Source organism: Oncorhynchus mykiss, chromosome 11, assembly GCF_057628025.1.
Source record: "Oncorhynchus mykiss isolate SJ-2025 chromosome 11, ASM5762802v1, whole genome shotgun sequence".
NCBI lineage: Eukaryota > Metazoa > Chordata > Actinopteri > Salmoniformes > Salmonidae > Oncorhynchus > Oncorhynchus mykiss.
The window spans coordinates 76,296,476-76,315,188 of NC_143032.1; the positions used below are offsets into that span (position 1 = coordinate 76,296,476).

Genomic DNA, 18,713 nt, shown 5'->3' on the forward strand with positions numbered 1-18,713 from the left:
TTTGTTGTGCTGTTTGTTGTGCTGTTTGTTGTTATATTTGTTGTGCTGTTTGTTGTTATGTTTGTTGTGCTGTATGTTGTGCTGTTTGTTGCCATTTGTTGTGCTGTTTGTTGCCATTTGTTGTGCTGTTTGTTGTGCTATTTGTTGCGCTGTTTGTTGTTATATTTGTTGTGCTGTTTGTTGTGCTGTTTGTTGTGCTGTTTGTTGTGCTGTTTTGTTGTGCTGTTTGTTGTTATATTTGTTGTGCTGTTTGTTGTGCTGTTTTGTTGTGCTGTTTGTTGTTATATTTGTTGTGCTGTTTGTTGTTATATTTGTTGTGCTGTTTGTTGTGCTGTTTTGTTGTTGCTGTTTGTTGTTATATTTGTTGTGCTGTTTGTTGTGCTGTTTGTTGCCATTTGTTGTGCTGTTTGTTGTGCTGTTTGTTGCGCTGTTTATTGTGATGTTTTTTGTGCTGTTTTGTTGTTGCTGTTTGTTGTGCTGTTTGTTGTGCTGTTTGTTGTTATATTTGTTGTGCTGTTTGTTGCGCTGTTTGTTGTGCTGTTTGTTGCCATTTGTTGTGCTGTTTGTTGTTATATTTGTTGTGCTGTTTGTTGTGCTATTTGTTGCCATTTGTTGTGCTGTTTGTTGTGCTGTTTTGTTGTTGCTGTTTGTTGTTATATTTGTTGTGCTGTTTGTTGTGCTGTTTTGTTGTTGCTGTTTGTTGTTATATTTGTTGTGCTGTTTGTTGTTATGTTTGTTGTGCTGTATGTTGTGCTGTTTGTTGCCATTTGTTGTGCTGTTTGTTATGCTGTTTGTTGCGCTGTTTGTTGTGCTGTTTTGTTGTTGCTGTTTGTTGTGCTGTTTGTTGTTATATTTGTTGTGCTGTTTGTTGTGCTGTTTGTTGTGCTGTTTGTTGTGCTGTTTGTTGCGCTGTTTGTTGTTATATTTGTTGTGCTGTTTGTTGTTATATTTGTTGTGCTGTTTGTTGTTATATTTGTTGTGCTGTTTGTTGTGCTGTTTGTTGTGCTGTTTGTTGAGCTGTTTGTTGCGCTGTTTGTTGTGCTGTTTGTTGTGCTGTTTGTTGTGCTGTTTGTTGTTATATTTGTTGTGCTGTTTGTTGTTATGTTTGTTGTGCTGTTTGTTGTTATGTTTGTTGTGCTGTTTGTTGTTATATTTGTTGTGCTGTATGTTGTGCTGTTTGTTGCCATTTGTTGTGCTGTTTGTTGTGCTGTTTGTTGTGCTGTTTGTTGTGCTGTTTGTTGTTATGTTTGTTGTGCTGTTTGTTGTTATGTTTGTTGTGCTGTTTGTTGCCATTTGTTGTGCTGTTTGTTGTGCTGTTTGTTGTTATATTTGTTGTGCTGTATGTTGTGCTGTTTGTTGCCATTTGTTGTGCTGTTTGTTGTGCTGTTTGTTGTGCTGTTTGTTGCCATTTGTTGTGCTGTTTGTTGCCATTTGTTGTGCTGTTTGTTGTGCTGTTTGTTGTGCTGTTTGTTGCCATTTGTTGTGCTGTTTGTTGTGCTGTTTGTTGTGCTGTTTGTTGTGCTGTTTGTTGCCATTTGTTGTGCTGTTTGTTGCCATTTGTTGTGCTGTTTGTCACTACTTGGCTATCTGCCAAACCTTTATTTTTTTTATTTTTATACATTGACCAACGACTTCGTTTGTTGTTTCCTCGCTATACTTTTTTCAATCAGCTTTTTCACCCTGGAAGCTTTATCTGGACATGGTTCTACTGGACCTTGACCAGGCAACAAAGCTAAGTGGTAACATTAACATGATGCCATCTAATTGCAGTTGCTGTTCTCATAATATACAGGAGAACTATCACCTTATGGTGAGTATAGCCGTGCTGCCTGCACAGCTTCAGGTGCAATCGTTAGGCAGGGCAATTTAAGTTTAGGAAAGGAGGAAACAGTGTCTGTGCCACCAGTAAGTACAGTTAGTAGTATACATCCTACCGCACAGTTCCCACAGCCGGACAATTTTATCAAGGCTTCTGGATAGAAATGCTGTGGCCATGCTAAACCGGTGTCACTCATTCAGCCGACAGACACTTTCAACCAGTTCTCCCCATTAAGCAACGAGTCTGAGTCAGAGGCCGAGCCTTCTCGGGTTTCTCCTTCACCCATTACGGGGTCTGAGCCATCATTAGCTCTGACAAATTGAAAACCCTAGTCATTCACGATTCCATTACCCCAATATTAGACCTAAAAATAATCATCCAGCGATCATACACTGTTTCCCAGGGGGCAGGGCTACCGATGTAAAGGCTAATCTGAAGATGGTGTTGGCTGAGGCTAAAACTGGTGAGTGTAGAGAGTATAGGGATAATGTTATCCACGTCAGTACCAACGATGTTAGGATGAAACAGTCAGCGGTAACCAAGCGCAACATAGCTTCAGCGTGTAAATCAGCTAGAAATATGTGTCGGCATCGACAAATTGTCTCTAGGCCCCTCCCAGTTAAGGGGAATGATGAGCTCTACAGCAGTCTCACAACTCAATTGCTGGTTGAAAACTGTTTTCTGCCCCTCCCAAAATAGAGAATATGTAGATAATTGGCCCTCTATCTGGGACTCACCCACAAACAGGACCAAGCCTGGCCTGCTGAGGAGTGACGGACCATCCTAGCTGGAAGGGTGATCTCATATTCTCTATGAACATAGATAGGGCTCTAACTCCTCTAGCTCCACAATGAGATAGCCTGCTGCCTGGCCTGCACCCTGTTAGCCAGCCTGCCAGCGTAGTGGAGTCTGCTACTAGCACAGTCAGTGTAGTCAGCTCAGCTATCCCCATTGAGAACGTGTCTGTGTCTCGATCTAGGTTGAGCAAAACAAAACATGGCGTTGTTCATTTTAGCAATCTCACTGGAATAAATACCTCCTCCATTCCTGACATTATTGAAAGAGATTGTGATATCTCACATCTCAAAATAGGGCTACTTAATGTTAGAACCCTCACTTCCAAGACAGTTATAGTCAATGAATTAATCACTGATCATAACCTTGATGTGATTTGCCTGACTGAACCATGGCTCAAGCCTGATGAATTGACTGTGTTAAATGAGGCTTCTATCCTGGTTACACTAGTGACCATAACCCTGCGCATCCCGCAAAGGTGTTGCTAACATTTATGACAGCAAATTTAAATTTACAAAAACAAAAATGTCTGTGTTTTTGTCTTTTGAGCTTCTAGTCATGAAATCTATGCAGCCTACTCAATCACATTTTATAGCTACTGTTTACAGGCCTCCTGGGACGTATACAGCATTCCTCACTGAGTTCCCGGGATTCCTAACGGACCTTGTAGTCAAGGCAGATAATATTCACATTTTTGGTGACTTTAATATGGACACATGGAAAACATGGAAAAGTCCACAGTCCCACTCCAAAAGGCTTTTGGAGCCATCATCTACTCAATGGGTTTTGTCCAACATGTCTCTGGACCTACTCATTGCCACGGTCATACCCTGGATCTAGTTTTGTCCCATGGAATAAATATTGTGGATCTAAATATTTTTCCTCATAATCCTGGACTATCGGACCACTATCTTATTATATTTGCAATCGCAACAAATAATCTGCTCAGACCCCAACCAAGGATCATCAAAAGCCGTGCTATAAATTCTCGGACAACCCAAAGATTTGTAGATGCCCTTCCAGACTCCCTCCACCTACCCAAAGACGTCAGAGTACAAAAATCGGTTAACCACCTAACCGAGGATCTAAATTCAACCTTGCGTAATACCATAGATGCAGTCGCACCCATAAAACCAAAAAACATTTGTCACAAGAAATGTGCTCCCTGGTACTGTATATAGAAAATATCCGAACCCTGAAGCAAGCTTCCAGAACAATGGAAAGGAAATGGCTCTCCACCAAACTGGAAGTCTTCCTACTAGCTTGGAAAGACAGTTCCATGTAATATCGAAGAGCCCTCACTGCATTTCGATCATCCTATTTTTCCAACCTAATTGAGGTGAATAAGAACAATCCAAAATGTATTTTTGATACTGTCGCAAAGCTAACTAAAAATAAAAACCAGCATTCAACAAGAGAGGATAGCTTATGAGTGTCTTCGATGAAAAGATCATGATCATTAGAAAGCAAATTACGGACTCCTCTTTGTATCTGCATATTTCTCCAAAGCTCAGTTGTCCTGAGTCTGCCAGGACCTAGGATCAATGGAGACAGTCACGTTTTTTTAATCCTGTATCTCTTGACACATTCATGAAAATAGTCATGGCCTCTAAACCTTCAAGCTGCACACTGGACCCCATTCCAACTAAACAACTGAAAGAGCTACTTCGTGTGCTTGGTCCTCCTATGTTGACCATAATAAATGGCTCCCTATCCGCCAGATGGCAGTAATAAAAATGGCAGTAATAAAGCCTCTCTTGAAAAAAACAGACCTGTAAAATTTAAAAAAAAATATTGGCCTATATCGAATCTACCATTCCTCTCAAAATGTTTAGAAAAAGCTGTTGCGCAAATAATGTATACGAAGCACTTCAGTCTGGTTTTAGACCCGATCATAGCACTGAGACTGCCCTCGTGAAGGTGGTAAATAACCTCATATTGGTGTCAGACCAAGGCTCTGCATCTGTCCCTGTTCTCCTAGACCTTGACACCATCGATTACCACATTGTTTTGGAGAGATTAAAAACCCTAATTGGTCCACACGGACAAGTTCTTGCCTGGTTTAGATCTTATCTGTCGGAAAGATATCAATTTGTCTCTCTGGATGGTTTGTCCTCTGACAAATCAATTGTAAGTTTCGTCGTTCCTCAAGGTTCCGTTTTAGGACCACTATTGTTTTCACTATATGTCCTACCTCTTGGTGATGTAATTTGGAAACACAATGTCAACTTTCACTGCTATGCGGATGACACACAGCTGTACAATTCGATGAAACATGGTGAAGCCACAAAATTGACAGGCCTGGAAGCCTGTGTTTCAGACATAAGGAAGTGGATGGCGGCAAATGTTTACTTTTAAACTTGGACAAAACAAAGATGCTAGTTCTAGGTCCCAAGAAACAAAGAGATCTGCTGTTGGATCCGACAATTCATCTTGATGTTTGTACAGTCGTCTCAAATAATCTGTGAAGGACCGTTACTCTGGACCCTGATCTCTCTTTTGACGAACATATCAATAATATTTCAAGGACAGTTTTTTTCCATCTTCGTAACATGGCAAAAATCAGAACCTTTTTGTCCAAATTGATGCAGAAAAACGAATCCATGCTTTTGTCACTTCTAGATTAGACTACTGCAATGCTCTACTCTCTGGCTACCCGGATAAAGCACTAAATAAACTTCAGTTAGTGCTAAACACAGCTGCTAGAATCCTGACTAGAACCGAAAAAATTTATCATATTACTCCAGTGCTAGCCTTTCTACATTGGCTTCCTGTTAAGGCTATGGTTGATTTCTTTTAACCGACAGGTTTTACTGATAACCTACAAAGCATTACATGGGCTTGCTCCTACCTATCTCTCCGATTTGGTCCTGCCGTACATACCTGCACGTACACTTCGGTCACAAGATGCAGGCCTCCAGCTGGAGGCAGGGATTTCTCTTATAGAGCTCAATTTTTATGGAATGGTCTGCCTATCCATGTGGGAGACGTAGACTCGGTCTCGACTTTAAGTCATTACTGAAGACTCATCTCTTCAGTAGGTCCTATGGTTGAGTGTAGTCTGGCCCAGGTGTGTGTAGTCAACCCCTTATTACGGGGGCTGAGTCACTGGATTATTGGTGCTCTTCCATGCCGTCCCTAGGAGGGGTGCGTCACTTGAGTGGGTTGATTCACACACGTGCTCTTCCTGTCCAGTTTTGCGCCCCCTCGGGCTTGTGCGGTGGAGGAGATCTTCGTAGGCTATACTTAGCCTTGTCTCAGGTAGTAAGTTAGTGGTCTGTTGATATCCCTCCAGGGGTGTAGGGGCTGTGATTTAGCAAAGTGGGTAGGGATATATCCTGCCTGGTTGGCCTGGTCCAGGGGCATCGTCGACCCAGCTGTCTCAGTCTCAAGTCTCTATGCTGCAATAGTCTACGTGCTGGGGCGCTAGGGTCAGTCAGTTAAATCTGATGTAATTCTCCTGTCTTACCTGATGACCCTGACCTGTTCACCGGACATGCTACCTTTTCTCGGACCTGCTGTTTTTGACTCTCTCTCTCTCTCTCCATCTCCCCCCATTTCTCTCTACCGCAACCTGCTGTCTTGACCTCTGAATGCTCGGCTATGAAAAGCCAACTGACATTTACTCCTGAGGTGCTGATCTGTTGCACCCTCTACAACTACTGATTATTATTTAACTCTGCTGGTCATCTGTGAACGTTTGAACATCTTGAAGAACAATCTGGCCTTAAATGGTCATGTACTCTTATAATCTCCACCCGGCACAGCCAGAAGAGGACAGGCTACCCCTCAGAGCCTGGTTCTTCTCTAGGTTTCTTCCTAGGTTCCTGCCTTTCTAGGGAGTCTTTCCTAGCCACTGTGCTTCTACATCTGCATTGCTTACTGTTTGGGGTTCAGGCTGGGTTTTTGTATAGCACTTTGTGACATCTGATGTAAAAAGGGCTTTATAAATAAATTTTATTGATTGATTCATACTGTAAGTGGTTCAGTGGGTTGAAGCTGACAAGACATAGCCAGCTTCAAGAGCTGGCAAGACATAGTTGACAAGACATAGTTTGTGGTTTTATATCCCATGAGGGATACATATGCCATGCTCTTATGAACTATAATTCACTTTGAATAACAGTGACCACAATGTTATTTAACTGTACCTCAGTGAACTCTACATTGGCTGGGTCTCCCAGAATCTGACCGTCGGGTTGCTTGTAACCGGCATAGCGAATCAGCTGTGTGTTCCACACCCGGAAGTCGTGCTTGCCATCTGTCCTCTGAGGAAATATGGTAATGGCAGATCTGAAAAAAATTGAAATGACCAGGTGTGAAAGTAGATTTAATTTCTTCCCTTAATTCTATGTTCAGGCTCCTTGGGCCTGAACATAGAACTACATAAAGCAGAGGTGTGGATTCGAGTCACAAATATGATGACTTGCAACTCGACATTGACTTTAACACCAATGACTCGTGACGTGACTTTGCCTTGAGCCCAATGACTCGACCTGACTTGATATCCTAAAAAAGTGTGCAGCACATCAACTCTTCATTTAACCGATTACAGTTTGAATCAGACAGCAGCCAAACAAATTGTGCCAGCTGAGAAAAAGTTGTGCGTGGCAGTGTAGAGGAACATCGGCGGTGAATTCAGAAGGAGCCCTTGGAAAGATAACACCCCAAATTACTATTTTCGGATATAAAGACGAAGCTGTATCAACACAAAACGTATTGCAACTTACAAAACATGCGGGAAGAAAATTACAGACGGAGGCGCAACAACTTCCAACTTTGTTCTATATTAGAAGCTGCACAAAGAACGGTAAGTCGAGGCTAATATAGCCAACAGCTACAGTCGTATGAAAACGTTTGGGCACCACTCTGAGGCTGCATAATAATTTACTCTGTCGTCACAGAAAATGATCACAGTGGCATGCCAATACCGGGGTATTGTCCAAAGATTTTTAGTGTAGCAATATTAAGTTGTATGAAATTAAATCAGATGTGAAAAATAGGCTATGCAAAAATGTGGGCACCCTTGTCATTCTGTTGATTTGAATACCTGTAACTACTTAGCACTGATTAATTGGAACATACAATTGGTTTGGTGAGCTCATTAAGCCTTGAAATTCATAGACAAGTGCATCCAATCATGAGAAAAGGTATTTAAGGTGGCCAATTGCAAGTTGTTGTTCTCTTTGACTCTCCTCTGAAGAGTGGCAACATGGGGGCATCAAAGCAACTCTCAAATGACCTGAAAACAAAGATTGTTCAACATTATGGTTTAGAGGAAGGCTACATAACGCTATCGCTGAGATTTAAGCCGTCAGTGTCCACTGTGAGGAACATAGTGAGGAAATGGAAGACCACAGGCACAGTTCTTGTTAAGGCCAGAAGTGGCAGGCCAAGTAAAATATCGGAGAGGCAAAGGCGAAGGATGGTGAGAACGGTCAAAAACAGCCCACAGACCACCTCCAAAGACCTACAACATCAACTTGCTGCAGATAGTGTCACTGTGCACCGTTCAACAATTCAGCGCACTTTGCACAGGGAGAAGCTGTATGGGAGGGTGATGCGGAAGAAGCCTTTTCTGCACACACGCCACAAACAGAGTCGCTTGATTTTGGAATAAGGTGCTGTGGACTGATGAAACAAAGATTGAGTTATTTGGTCATAACAAGGGACGTTATGCATGGCGGCAAAAGAACACAGCGTTCCAAGAAAAACACTTGCTGCCCACAGTAAAGTTTGGTGGGGGTTCCATCATGCTGTGGGGCTGTGTGGCCAGTGCCGGTACTGGGAATCTTGTTCAAGTTGAGGGTCGCATGGATTCCACTCAATATCAGCAGATTCTTGGGAATAATGTTGAAGAATCAGTCACAAAGTTGAAGTTACGCCGGGGCTGGATATTTCAACAAGACAACAACCCAAAACACTGCTCAAAATCTACCCTGGGCATTTATGCAGAGGAACAAGTACAATGTTCTGGAATGGCCATCCCAGTCCCCAGACCTGAATATCATTGTGAATCTGTGGGATGATTTGAAGCGGGCTGAAGTGAAGCGGGCTGAACTGGAGATGTTTTGTAAGGAGGAATGGTCCAAAATACCTTCATCCAGAATCCAGACACTCATTAGAGGCTATGGGAAGCGTCTAGAGGCTGTTAATTTAGCAAAAGGAGGCTCTACAAAATATTGATGTGATTTTTCTATTGGGGTGCCCAAATTTATGCACCTGTCTATTTTTGTTTTGATGCATATTGCACATTTTCTGTTAATCAAATAAACCTAATTTCACTACTGATATATTACTGTGTCCATCAGTTATTTGATAGATCAAAATGAAATTGCTGATCCAAACACCCAATTATTTATGAATGGAAATCATGGAAATTGTCAGGGGTGCCCAAACTTTTTCATACGACTGTATATATTTTATAACTTTACTGGTGTATCATGTAGACTAATGTAACGTTAAATCAATGAGCCTCCACACAGTCAGTCAGTGCGGGAACGTGAAAATTGCACCCAAGATTGAGCTACACCTGGCTAGGCAGTTGGTAACCTAAATCCTGCCTGATGTTCCTAAAACAAGGGTCTTTCTCATGGCTACCCATGTATTTCCATGGAAAAATAACATTTATTTGGAAAGTAATACATCTCTTTTTAAAAGCATTCATGATTTGTGTAAATGTAATATACTAACTATTACTCCTGTTAAAAATATGAAATGGTATTACATTTGGTGAAGAGCACATTATGACTTATTTAGGACTCGAAACTCAAAATTAAAGACTTGAGGCTTGACTCGATACTTGACGGTCTTGACTTGAGACTTGACTCAGACTAGCCTGTCTTGTCTTGGGACTTGACTTGGGACTTGACTTGAGTGCTAAGACTTGAGACTTACTTACAATGACTTGGTCCCAAATATTTGTCGCTTAACTTTTGAAATGTATCCTTTTAACGTGGCATGAACATAAGCAGTCATGATGTTTTCATCTGATTGTCAAACAATCACTTTAAAAGGTTCCAGTTGGCCTGGCAAGCTGCAAATGTTCGTTGACTCTAAAATAATTCCCGCGTCCATACAGTGCATTGTGCACCAGTCATTTGAAGAATGGAAAGAGACATCGCCAACAAAACCCTAAGAAGTGTAATGAATGACATCCGGTGATTGTCCTTCTTTGGGCCTACATCTCATTAGACCTGAACTGTCTGCGCTCCACTATCTGCGCTCTTCTTGGTCGTTTCTGCCTCGCAAAATTTCACTGTTATTGTCAAACCACCCCTCATTTTTATGAGCGCATTCCACAGGTTTTCAAGTCCGTTTGCTCTGTTTTCATTAGGGGGACATGCGTAATGATAGATAATAGTGTAGTAGCCTACAGTAGTAATTATTGTGATACGCTCATGTTGAACCAATACGGCATAACCCCACTATTTGTTATTATTTATTAACCTTTATTTAACTAGGCAAGTCAGTTGAGAACAAATTCTTATTTACAATGACGGCCTACCACGGCAAAACTCGGACGACGCTGGGCCGCCCTATTTTGTCAATACTCTGCTTACTTTCACCCCTGCAAAATAAAGCCACCCTCCCCCAGCAAGAGAGCGAGGGAGCGAGAGCGAGAGAGCGAGACCGAGACCGAGAGAGCGCGAGAGAGCGAGAAAGCGAGAGAGCGAGAGCGCGAGAGAGAGAGAGCGAGAGAGCGAGAGAGAGCGCGAGAGAGAGAGCGCGAGAGAGAGCGAGAGAGAGAGAGAGAGAGCGAGAGAGAGAGAGAGAGAGCGAGAGTGAACGAGAGAGAGCGAGGCGAGCGAGAGAGAGCGAGGCGAGCGAGAGAGAGCGAGGCGAGCGAGAGAGAGCGAGGCGAGCGAGAGAGAGCGAGGTGAGCGAGCGCGAGAGAGCGAGAGAGCGAGAGAGCGAGAGAGCGAGATTTGAATGACGGTAGTATACAGACTATCTATGGCAATGCAACAAATGAAAGTCTACTCACATAGTATCTAAAGGTTAAGCACAGTTTAACCCAGGGGTCTGTGGGATAAGGGAGCCTGGACAGTCTGGCAGGGCTAAAGCTGGGCTAAAGCAGGGCTGGGCTAAAGCAGGGCTGGGCTAAAGCTGGGCTAAAGCAGGGCTAAAGCCATGACAGGGAAAACCTGTTGATTCTACTGATCTGTCTGTAAATCTAAATCAAATCAAATTTTATTTGTCACATACACATGGCTAGCAGATGTTAATGCGAGTGCAGCGAAATGCTTGTGCTTCTAGTTCCGACAATGCAGTAATAACCCAGCGGAACAGTGAGAGGAGAGCAGCTGGTATGATCTGGGGCAGTTAGATACAGCATCTGGGCACCAGTCTCTCTACTATGCTCTGTTTACAGACCAGAAACTGGTGGTTATGTGTGGCTCAGTTAGTAAGAGAATGGTGCTGGTAATGATAAGTTCCATGGTCAATACAAGCCCCCTAAATGTTAAGGGAATAGACAATATTTTTGGAGGCTGAATCAGAAGCAGTCTGCAGATCAGCAAAGTTGTGATTTAGCCAACTCCATACTCATTTGATGTCATGCTATACAAAAACCTGACAGAGGACATGGCTAAATCACAAACTGATCTGCTATCAGGCTTCTGCTACATGCTGACAGTGGCTGAATATTTTTTGATTTATGATATCAAGGACTATCAGCGGTCTTTGGGAATGTGAGGTGAGGCGACAGACAGACAGACAGATAGACAGACAGACAGACAGAAATGGAAAGAGGGAGAGATGGAGAGATGGAGAGATGAAGACAGGGGGAGATGGAAAGAGGGAGAGATGGAAAGAGGGAGAGAGGGAAAGAGGGAGAGATGTAAAGAGGGAGAGTGGGAGAGGGAGAGATGGAAAGAGGGAGAGAGGGAGAGATGAAGACAGGGAGAGATGAAGACAGGGAGAGATGACGAGAGGGAGAGATGAAGACAGGGAGAGATGAAGAGAGGGAGAGATGAAGACAGGGAGAGATGAAGAGAGGGAGAGATGAAGAGAGGGAGAGATGAAGAGAGGGAGAGATGAAGACAGGGAGAGATGAAGAGAGGGAGAGATGAAGACAGGGAGAGATGAAGACAGGGAGAGATGAAGAGAAGGAGAGATGAAGAGAAGGAGAGATGGAAAGAGGGAGAGATCAAGAGAAGGAGAGATGGAAAGAGGGAGAGATGGAAAGAGGGGGAGATGAAGAGAGGGAGAGATGGAAAGAGGGAGAGATGGAAAGAGGGAGAGATGGAAAGAGGGCGAGAGGGAAAGAGGGCGAGAGGGAAAGAGGGAGAGATGAAGATAGGGAGAGATGGAAAGAGGGGGAGATGAAGAGAGGGAGAGATGGAAAGAGGGAGAGATGGAAAGAGGGAGAGATGGAAAGAGGGGGAGATGAAGAGAGGGAGAGATGGAAAGAGGGAGAGATGGAAAGAGGGAGAGATGGAAAGAGAGAGAGATGGAAAGAGGGAGAGATGGAAAGAGAGAGAGAGATGGAAAGATAGAGAGATGGAGAGGGAGAGAGATGGAGAGGGAGAGGTGGAGAGGGAGAGGTGGAGAGGAAGAGATGGAGAGGAAGAGATGGAGAGGGAGAGGTGGAGAGGAAGAGATGGAGAGGGAGAGTGAGAGATGAAGAGATTAACTGAGGTTCAAGGTGAAAACAGAGAGAAAACAGAGAGATCCAGATGGAGAAACTAAACTAAAGGGAAGTGAGTGACAGACCAGCAGAACATAGAGAGGAGAGGAGACAGAAAAGAGACAGAAAGACAACACTGAGAAAAGGGACAGGGAAACAAACAAAAACGATTTGAGAAAATGAACAGCAATTTTTAAAGGAACAGGTTGGCTCTCTTTTATCTAGCTAGGTCTTTTTTATTTGTCTAAATTTGCACTACCAACTCACCTCAGGTTTCCTTTATTAGTGGCATACTTGATGTGATTGCAGATGTAATTGTACATTCCGTGAGCCGTTGTGCAGTCCCTGGCATCGAATACCTGTTACAAAAACATGTATTTAAAGAATGTTACTCCAATATTTTGAACGCTACCACAGTTTTATTGAGTGCAATCTTTCATCCTGAAGTTCTTCGTCATGTCACCACTCATGAAACAACTCAAATTCAACACATATTAAAGAATCCAAGGACCTCAGTAAAAGCATGTTGTCATTTCTTGTTACCGCTATATGGTCAGGCAAATAAATGAAAGCGGCATCACTCTATTTTCCATTACAGTGTGATTTGTTTCACCTTAGATATCACTTCTTTCATCCTCAGCCTATATTTGATAGTTTTACTCCTAACCTTTGGGATGTCTGCCCTGCCTCCGTTAGGGTGTATATATAGACATAAAAGCCAATAAGTTATTGAAATAAAATGGTGGAATACATCACTCTGCAATGCATTCATTTATTTTTCAAAGTTGACCTTTCCTTCTATTCAGTGCTTTACCCGATAGGTGCAAATTAGTCACATGTATTGACATATTACACAGATCATGACGAGAGGCGAGAGGCGTGTTATGTACCTCCATTCCAGTGGATTTTAGATGTTTCTTCATAACTGGTGGCATATTAGCTTTAATTTGGACAAAATCTAATCGAATTGTATTGGTCTCGTACACATATTTTGCAGATGTTATCGCAGGTGTAGCGAATTGCTTATGTCCCTAGCTCTAACTGCAGTATACCTTACAATGCAAAACAATACATACAAATCTAAACTAAATCAAAAATAATAAAGAATTGAAGAAATATCAGATTGAGCAATGTCAGAGTGCGGAATTTAAATATATAAATATATATATACAGTGGGGAGAACAAGTATTTGATACACTGCGGATTTTGCAGGTTTTCCTACTTACAAAGCATGTAGAGGTCTGTCATTTTTATCATAGGTACACTTCAACTGTGAGAGACGGAATCTAAAACAGAAATCTGGAAAATCACATTGTATGATTTTTAAGTAATTAATTTGCATTTTATTGCATGACATAAGTATTTGATCACTTACCAACCAGTAAGAATTCCGGCTCTCACAGACCTGTTAGTTTTTTTTAAGAAGCCCTCCTGTTCTCCACTCATTACCTGTATTAACTGCACCTGTTTGAACTCGTTACCTGTATAAAAGACACCTGTCCACACACTCAATCAAACAGACTTCAACCTCTCCACAATGGCCAAGACCAGGGAGCTGTGTAAGGACATCAGGGATAAAAGTGTAGACGTGCACAAGGATGGGATGGGCGACAGGACAATAGGCAAGCAGCTTGGTGAGAAGGCAACAACTGTTGGCGCAATTATTAGAAAATGGAAGAAGTTCAAGATGACGGTCAATCTCCCTCGGTCTGGGGCTCCATGCAAGATCTCACCTCGTGTGGGGCATCAATGATCATGAGGAAGGTGAGGGATCAGCCCAGAACTACACGGCAGGACCTGGTCAATGACCTGAAGAGAGCTGGGACCACAGTCTCAAAGAAAACCATTAGTAACACACTACGCCGTCATGGATTAAAATCCTGCAGCGCACGCAAGGTCCCCCTGCTCAAGCCAGCGCATGTCCAGGCCTGTCTGAAGTGTCCCTATGACCATCTGGATGATCCAGAGGAGGAATGGAAGAAGGTCATGTGGTCTGATGAGACAAAAATAGAGCTTTTTGGTCTAAACTCCACTTGCCGTGTTTGGAGGAAGAAGAAGGATGAGTACAACCCCAAGAACACCATCCCAACCGTAAAGCATGGAGGTGGAAACATCATTCTTTGGGGATGCTTTTCTGCAAAGGGGACAGGATGACTGCACCGTATTGAGGGGAGGATGGATGGGGCCATGTATCTCGAGATCATGGCCGACAACCTCCTTCCCTCAGTAAGAGCATTGAAGATGGGTCGTGGCTGGGTGTTCCAGCATGACAACGACCTGAAACACACAGCCAGGGCAACTAAGGAGTGGCTCCGTAAGAAGCATCTCAAGGTCCTGGAGTGGCCTAGCCAATCTCCAGACCTGAACCCAATAGAAAATCTTTGGAGGGAGCTGAAAGTCCGTATTGCCCAGCGACAGCCCCGAAACCTGAAGGATCTGGAGAAGGTCTGTATGGAGGAGTGGGCCAAAATCCCTGCTGCAGTGTGTGCAAACCTGGTCAAGAACTACAGGAAACGTATGATCTCTGTAATTGCAAACAAAGGTTTCTGTACCAAATATTAAGTTCTGCTTTTCTGATGTATCAAATACTTATGTCATGCAATAAAATGCAAATTAATTACTTAAAAATCATACAATGTGATTTTCTGGATTTTCGTCTCTCACAGTTGAAGTGTACATATGATAAAAATTACAGACCTCTACATGCTTTGTAAGTAGGAAAACCTGCAAAATTGGCAGTGTATCAAATACTTGTTCTCCCTACTGTATATACTGCTTACAGTGCTGTTACTGACCTGTAGTTTGGACCACTGGATGCGTCCTACACAGTGTTGTTACTGACCTGTAGTTTGGACCACTGGATGCGTCCTACACAGTGTTGTTACTGACCTGTAGTTTGGACCACTGGATGCGTCCTACACAGTGTTGTTACTGACCTGTAGTTTGGACCACTGGATACGTCCTACACAGTGTTGTTACTGACCTGTAGTTTGGACCACTGGATACGTCCTACACAGTGTTGTTACTGACCTGTAGTTTGGACCACTGGATACGTCCTACACAGTGTTGTTACTGACCTGTAGTTTGGACCACTGGATACGTCCTACACAGTGTTGTTACTGACCTGTAGTTTGGACCACTGGATACGTCCTACACAGTGCTGTTACTGACCTGTAGTTTGGACCACTGGATACGTCCTACACAGTGTTGTTACTGACCTGTAGTTTGGACCACTGGATACGTCCTACACAGTGCTGTTACTGACCTGTAGTTTGGACCACTGGATGCGTCCTACACAGTGTTGTTACTGACCTGTAGTTTGGACCACTGGATACGTCCTACACAGCGGGAAGCGTTCCTCCAGGCGTGTTTGGCTCCGTAGATCAGCTCTGTGTCCTTCAGCTGGTACGTTCCAGAACCCTCTATCTCCTTAGTCGCCTCCTCGAGCCGGTCAAGGTGGGCCTTCGAGCCAAACCTGTTACAGTATACACAGGCAGGAGGACAGAGCCGGGGGTAACACAAGGGTCATGTCAGAACAATTGCATTTAGAGTCCGTTTTGCATCAAAAACATTCTCTAAACCTCTTTAGGCTATTCTTAGCTGCTGGGCTGCTCTGGCCCCGGGGGTCCACCGTCCTGTGGATTGGCATTCTGGCCCTGGCCTAGTACACCCGAAGCCAGTAAAGCATGTTTCACAAAGTTCCTGAAGCGTGGGGGTGTGTTGGGTTGGGGCGTTGCAGCGCGGTGGACCCCTGGGGCTGGGGTGACCAAGCTACAGTATATTGTGTGCAAGTAAAAAGAGCTATACATTATTATTGTGAAATGAATTATATGGAGGCTGTGCTCTTCCTGAATGTATAGGAATATATATGTATGTGTGAGCCACAGGAGGCTGGTGGTACCTTAATTGGGGAGGACGGGCTCGTGGTAACGACTGGAGCGGAATCAGTAGAACGTTTTCAAATACATTAAACACATGGTTTTCATGGTTTCCAGGTGTTTGATGCCATTCTATTGGCTCCGTTCCGGACATTATTATGAGCCGTTTCCAAACCTTTCCCCCAAACCTTTCCCTCAATAAAATACATTTTATTTGTTATAAAAAAAAACATTATGGGCACCCAGGCATGAGTGTCACAGAGAAAGAGGTACTTTAAAGTAACACATTTTTAGAGTACTATTTCCATCATATGTATATGAGGACAAACAAATTACATTTGTACTACTGGTGAGGATGCTGGCAATGAGGGACGCATGCAAGTACATTCAAAGGTATCTAAATAACTAAAGTATAGGGTGTTTGTGCAACTCTCCTGCCTTTTGATGGAGGTGTAGTACTGGTCTATGAAGTCAGTAGCCAGCGGCAGCAGCTCTTCTTTGGTCCGAGACTCATCTGGCTTGCGGCTCCCCTGACTTGGTGTCATGATAGACCCGAAACACACACGCTCAGTGCAGATCGGCAACTGAAAGGCAACGTGGATGACATTACATCACACAAGGCTCTGATCACATGTAATTTCCTTGTAGAACAAAAGCCATTGAGGAATCACATGGCTTCCATCTATAGTAATCACAGTTCTGATCACACATCACAGCCCCCAGGGGACTTCTGATCACACATCACAGCCCCCAGGGGACTTCTGATCACACGTCACAGCCCCCAGGGGACTTCTGATCACACATCACAGCCCCCAGGGGACTTCTGATCACACATCACAGCCCCCAGGGGAAAAGTATATGTGTTCTTTGTCTCGTGCAGGTGCATTCTCTCTCTGACCCTCTGTCCCTCTCCCTCTCCCTCTTTCTCTCTCTCTTGAGGTCATGGATGGTCAGTCCTTACATCCATGGTTCTGTCTATGAATTTGAGAGTGGTTACATTTCTCCAGCCCCATCCCTCAGCTCTTTGTTATTGCTCGAACTGCAGATTGCCCCTTTCAACAGATATGTCCAGAATGACTGAATTATTCATTGAGTTATAGTGGCAGCCTCAGAGAGCGAGAGACACATGTGGGGACACAAATATGGGGACACAAATGCGCGCACAGGAACACTACCTGATCTAACGAGCACACAAGGGGACAGCTTTATTACAGGCCATACTGTTTCTAACTGTCTTCATCTCCCCATAGAAACAACAGAGACAGCACTATCAACAACAATGGAAGGGATCTGTTGTAGCTCTGTCAAAGCCTGGGTCTGTACTTTGTCAATGGTAGCTTACGGGGGGACTCTTTGGGGAGATTCACCTATTGCTTACCTCTTGGCCACAGCACAGTAGACTATATGATTACAGACATTGACCCTTTCTCTCCCAGCTCATTCACTGTCAAGCCACTAACACCTCTGTCTGATCACAGCCATATTACGTTGTTTCTGAAAAGAACAGACATGGAAACAACCAGACATTCACAGCCCAGTGAGCTGTACAACATCAGACATTCACAGCCCAGTAAGCTGTACAACATCAGAAGTTCATACAGATGGGCACAAAACAGCACAGAAGAACACCAGAAAGCAACCAGTAACCAACATATACAACACTCTTAGATAACTGTCTGGATAGCACATTCACTCACAGTAAAGAAGGCATCAATCTGGCAGTAAAAAACATCAACTATATATTCAGGCAAACGGCCAAAGAAGCACATTTGAAATGGATAAAAAACAAAACAAAACAAAACCAAAAAGATCACAGATGACAACTGGTTTGATGCAGATTGTAAAATTATAAGGAAAAAACATAGAACACTGTCAAACCAAAAGCACAGAGACCCAAATAATGGTGAATTACGCCTTCATTAATGTTGAATGGATTAGAAAAAGCTATAAAGGACAGTCAAAATCCATTGGACTCCCCAATTACTGACCAGGAGCTCTGTAAGAAACTAAACTATTACTGACCAGGAGCTCTGTAAGAAACTAAACTATTACTGACCAGGAGCTCTATAAGAAACTAAACTATTACTGACCAGGAGCTCTATAAGAAACTAAACTATTACTGACCAGGAGCTCTATAAGAAACTAAACTATTACTGACCAGGAGCTCTATAAGAAACTAAACTATTACTGACCAGGAGCTCTATAAGAAACTAAACTATTACTGACCAGGAGCTCTATAAGAAACTAAACTATTACTGACCAGGAGCTCTATAAGAAACTAAACTATTACTGACCAGGAGCTCTATAAGAAACTAAACTATTACTGACCAGGAGCTCTATAAGAAACTAAACTATTCCTGACCAGGAGCTCTATAAGAAACTAAACTATTCCTGACCAGGAGCTCTATAAGAAACTAAACTATTCCTGACCAGGAGCTCTATAAGAAACTAAACTATTCCTGACCAGGAGCTCTATAAGAAACTAAACTATTACTGACCAGGAGCTCTATAAGAAACTAAACTATTACTGACCAGGAGCTCTATAAGAAACGAAACTATTCCTGACCAGGAGCTCTATAAGAAACTAAAC

At 43.2% G+C, this 18,713-nt stretch overlaps 1 protein-coding gene across 5 annotated transcripts in view; it reads right to left on the minus strand.

The window, feature by feature from the left end:
• The window catches only part of LOC110535113 (nitric oxide synthase 1), a 94,875-nt gene that overhangs the window by 51,683 nt on the left and 24,479 nt on the right, over nt 1-18,713 (minus strand). For 4 of the 5 annotated variants that reach the window (XM_090191137.1, XM_090191136.1, XM_090191141.1 and 1 more), the window contains exons 5-8: nt 16,562-16,707; nt 15,558-15,720; nt 12,513-12,604; nt 6,766-6,907 (exon numbers count right to left, since the gene is read on the minus strand). In XM_090191137.1, coding sequence (XP_090047263.1) covers nt 6,766-6,907; nt 12,513-12,604; nt 15,558-15,720; nt 16,562-16,707 — 543 coding nt within the window. Of the gene's footprint in view, nt 1-6,765; nt 6,908-12,512; nt 12,605-15,181; nt 15,210-15,557; nt 15,721-16,561; nt 16,708-18,713 lie in introns of those variants that run through there. The other variant, XM_090191140.1, reaches the window with a different exon arrangement.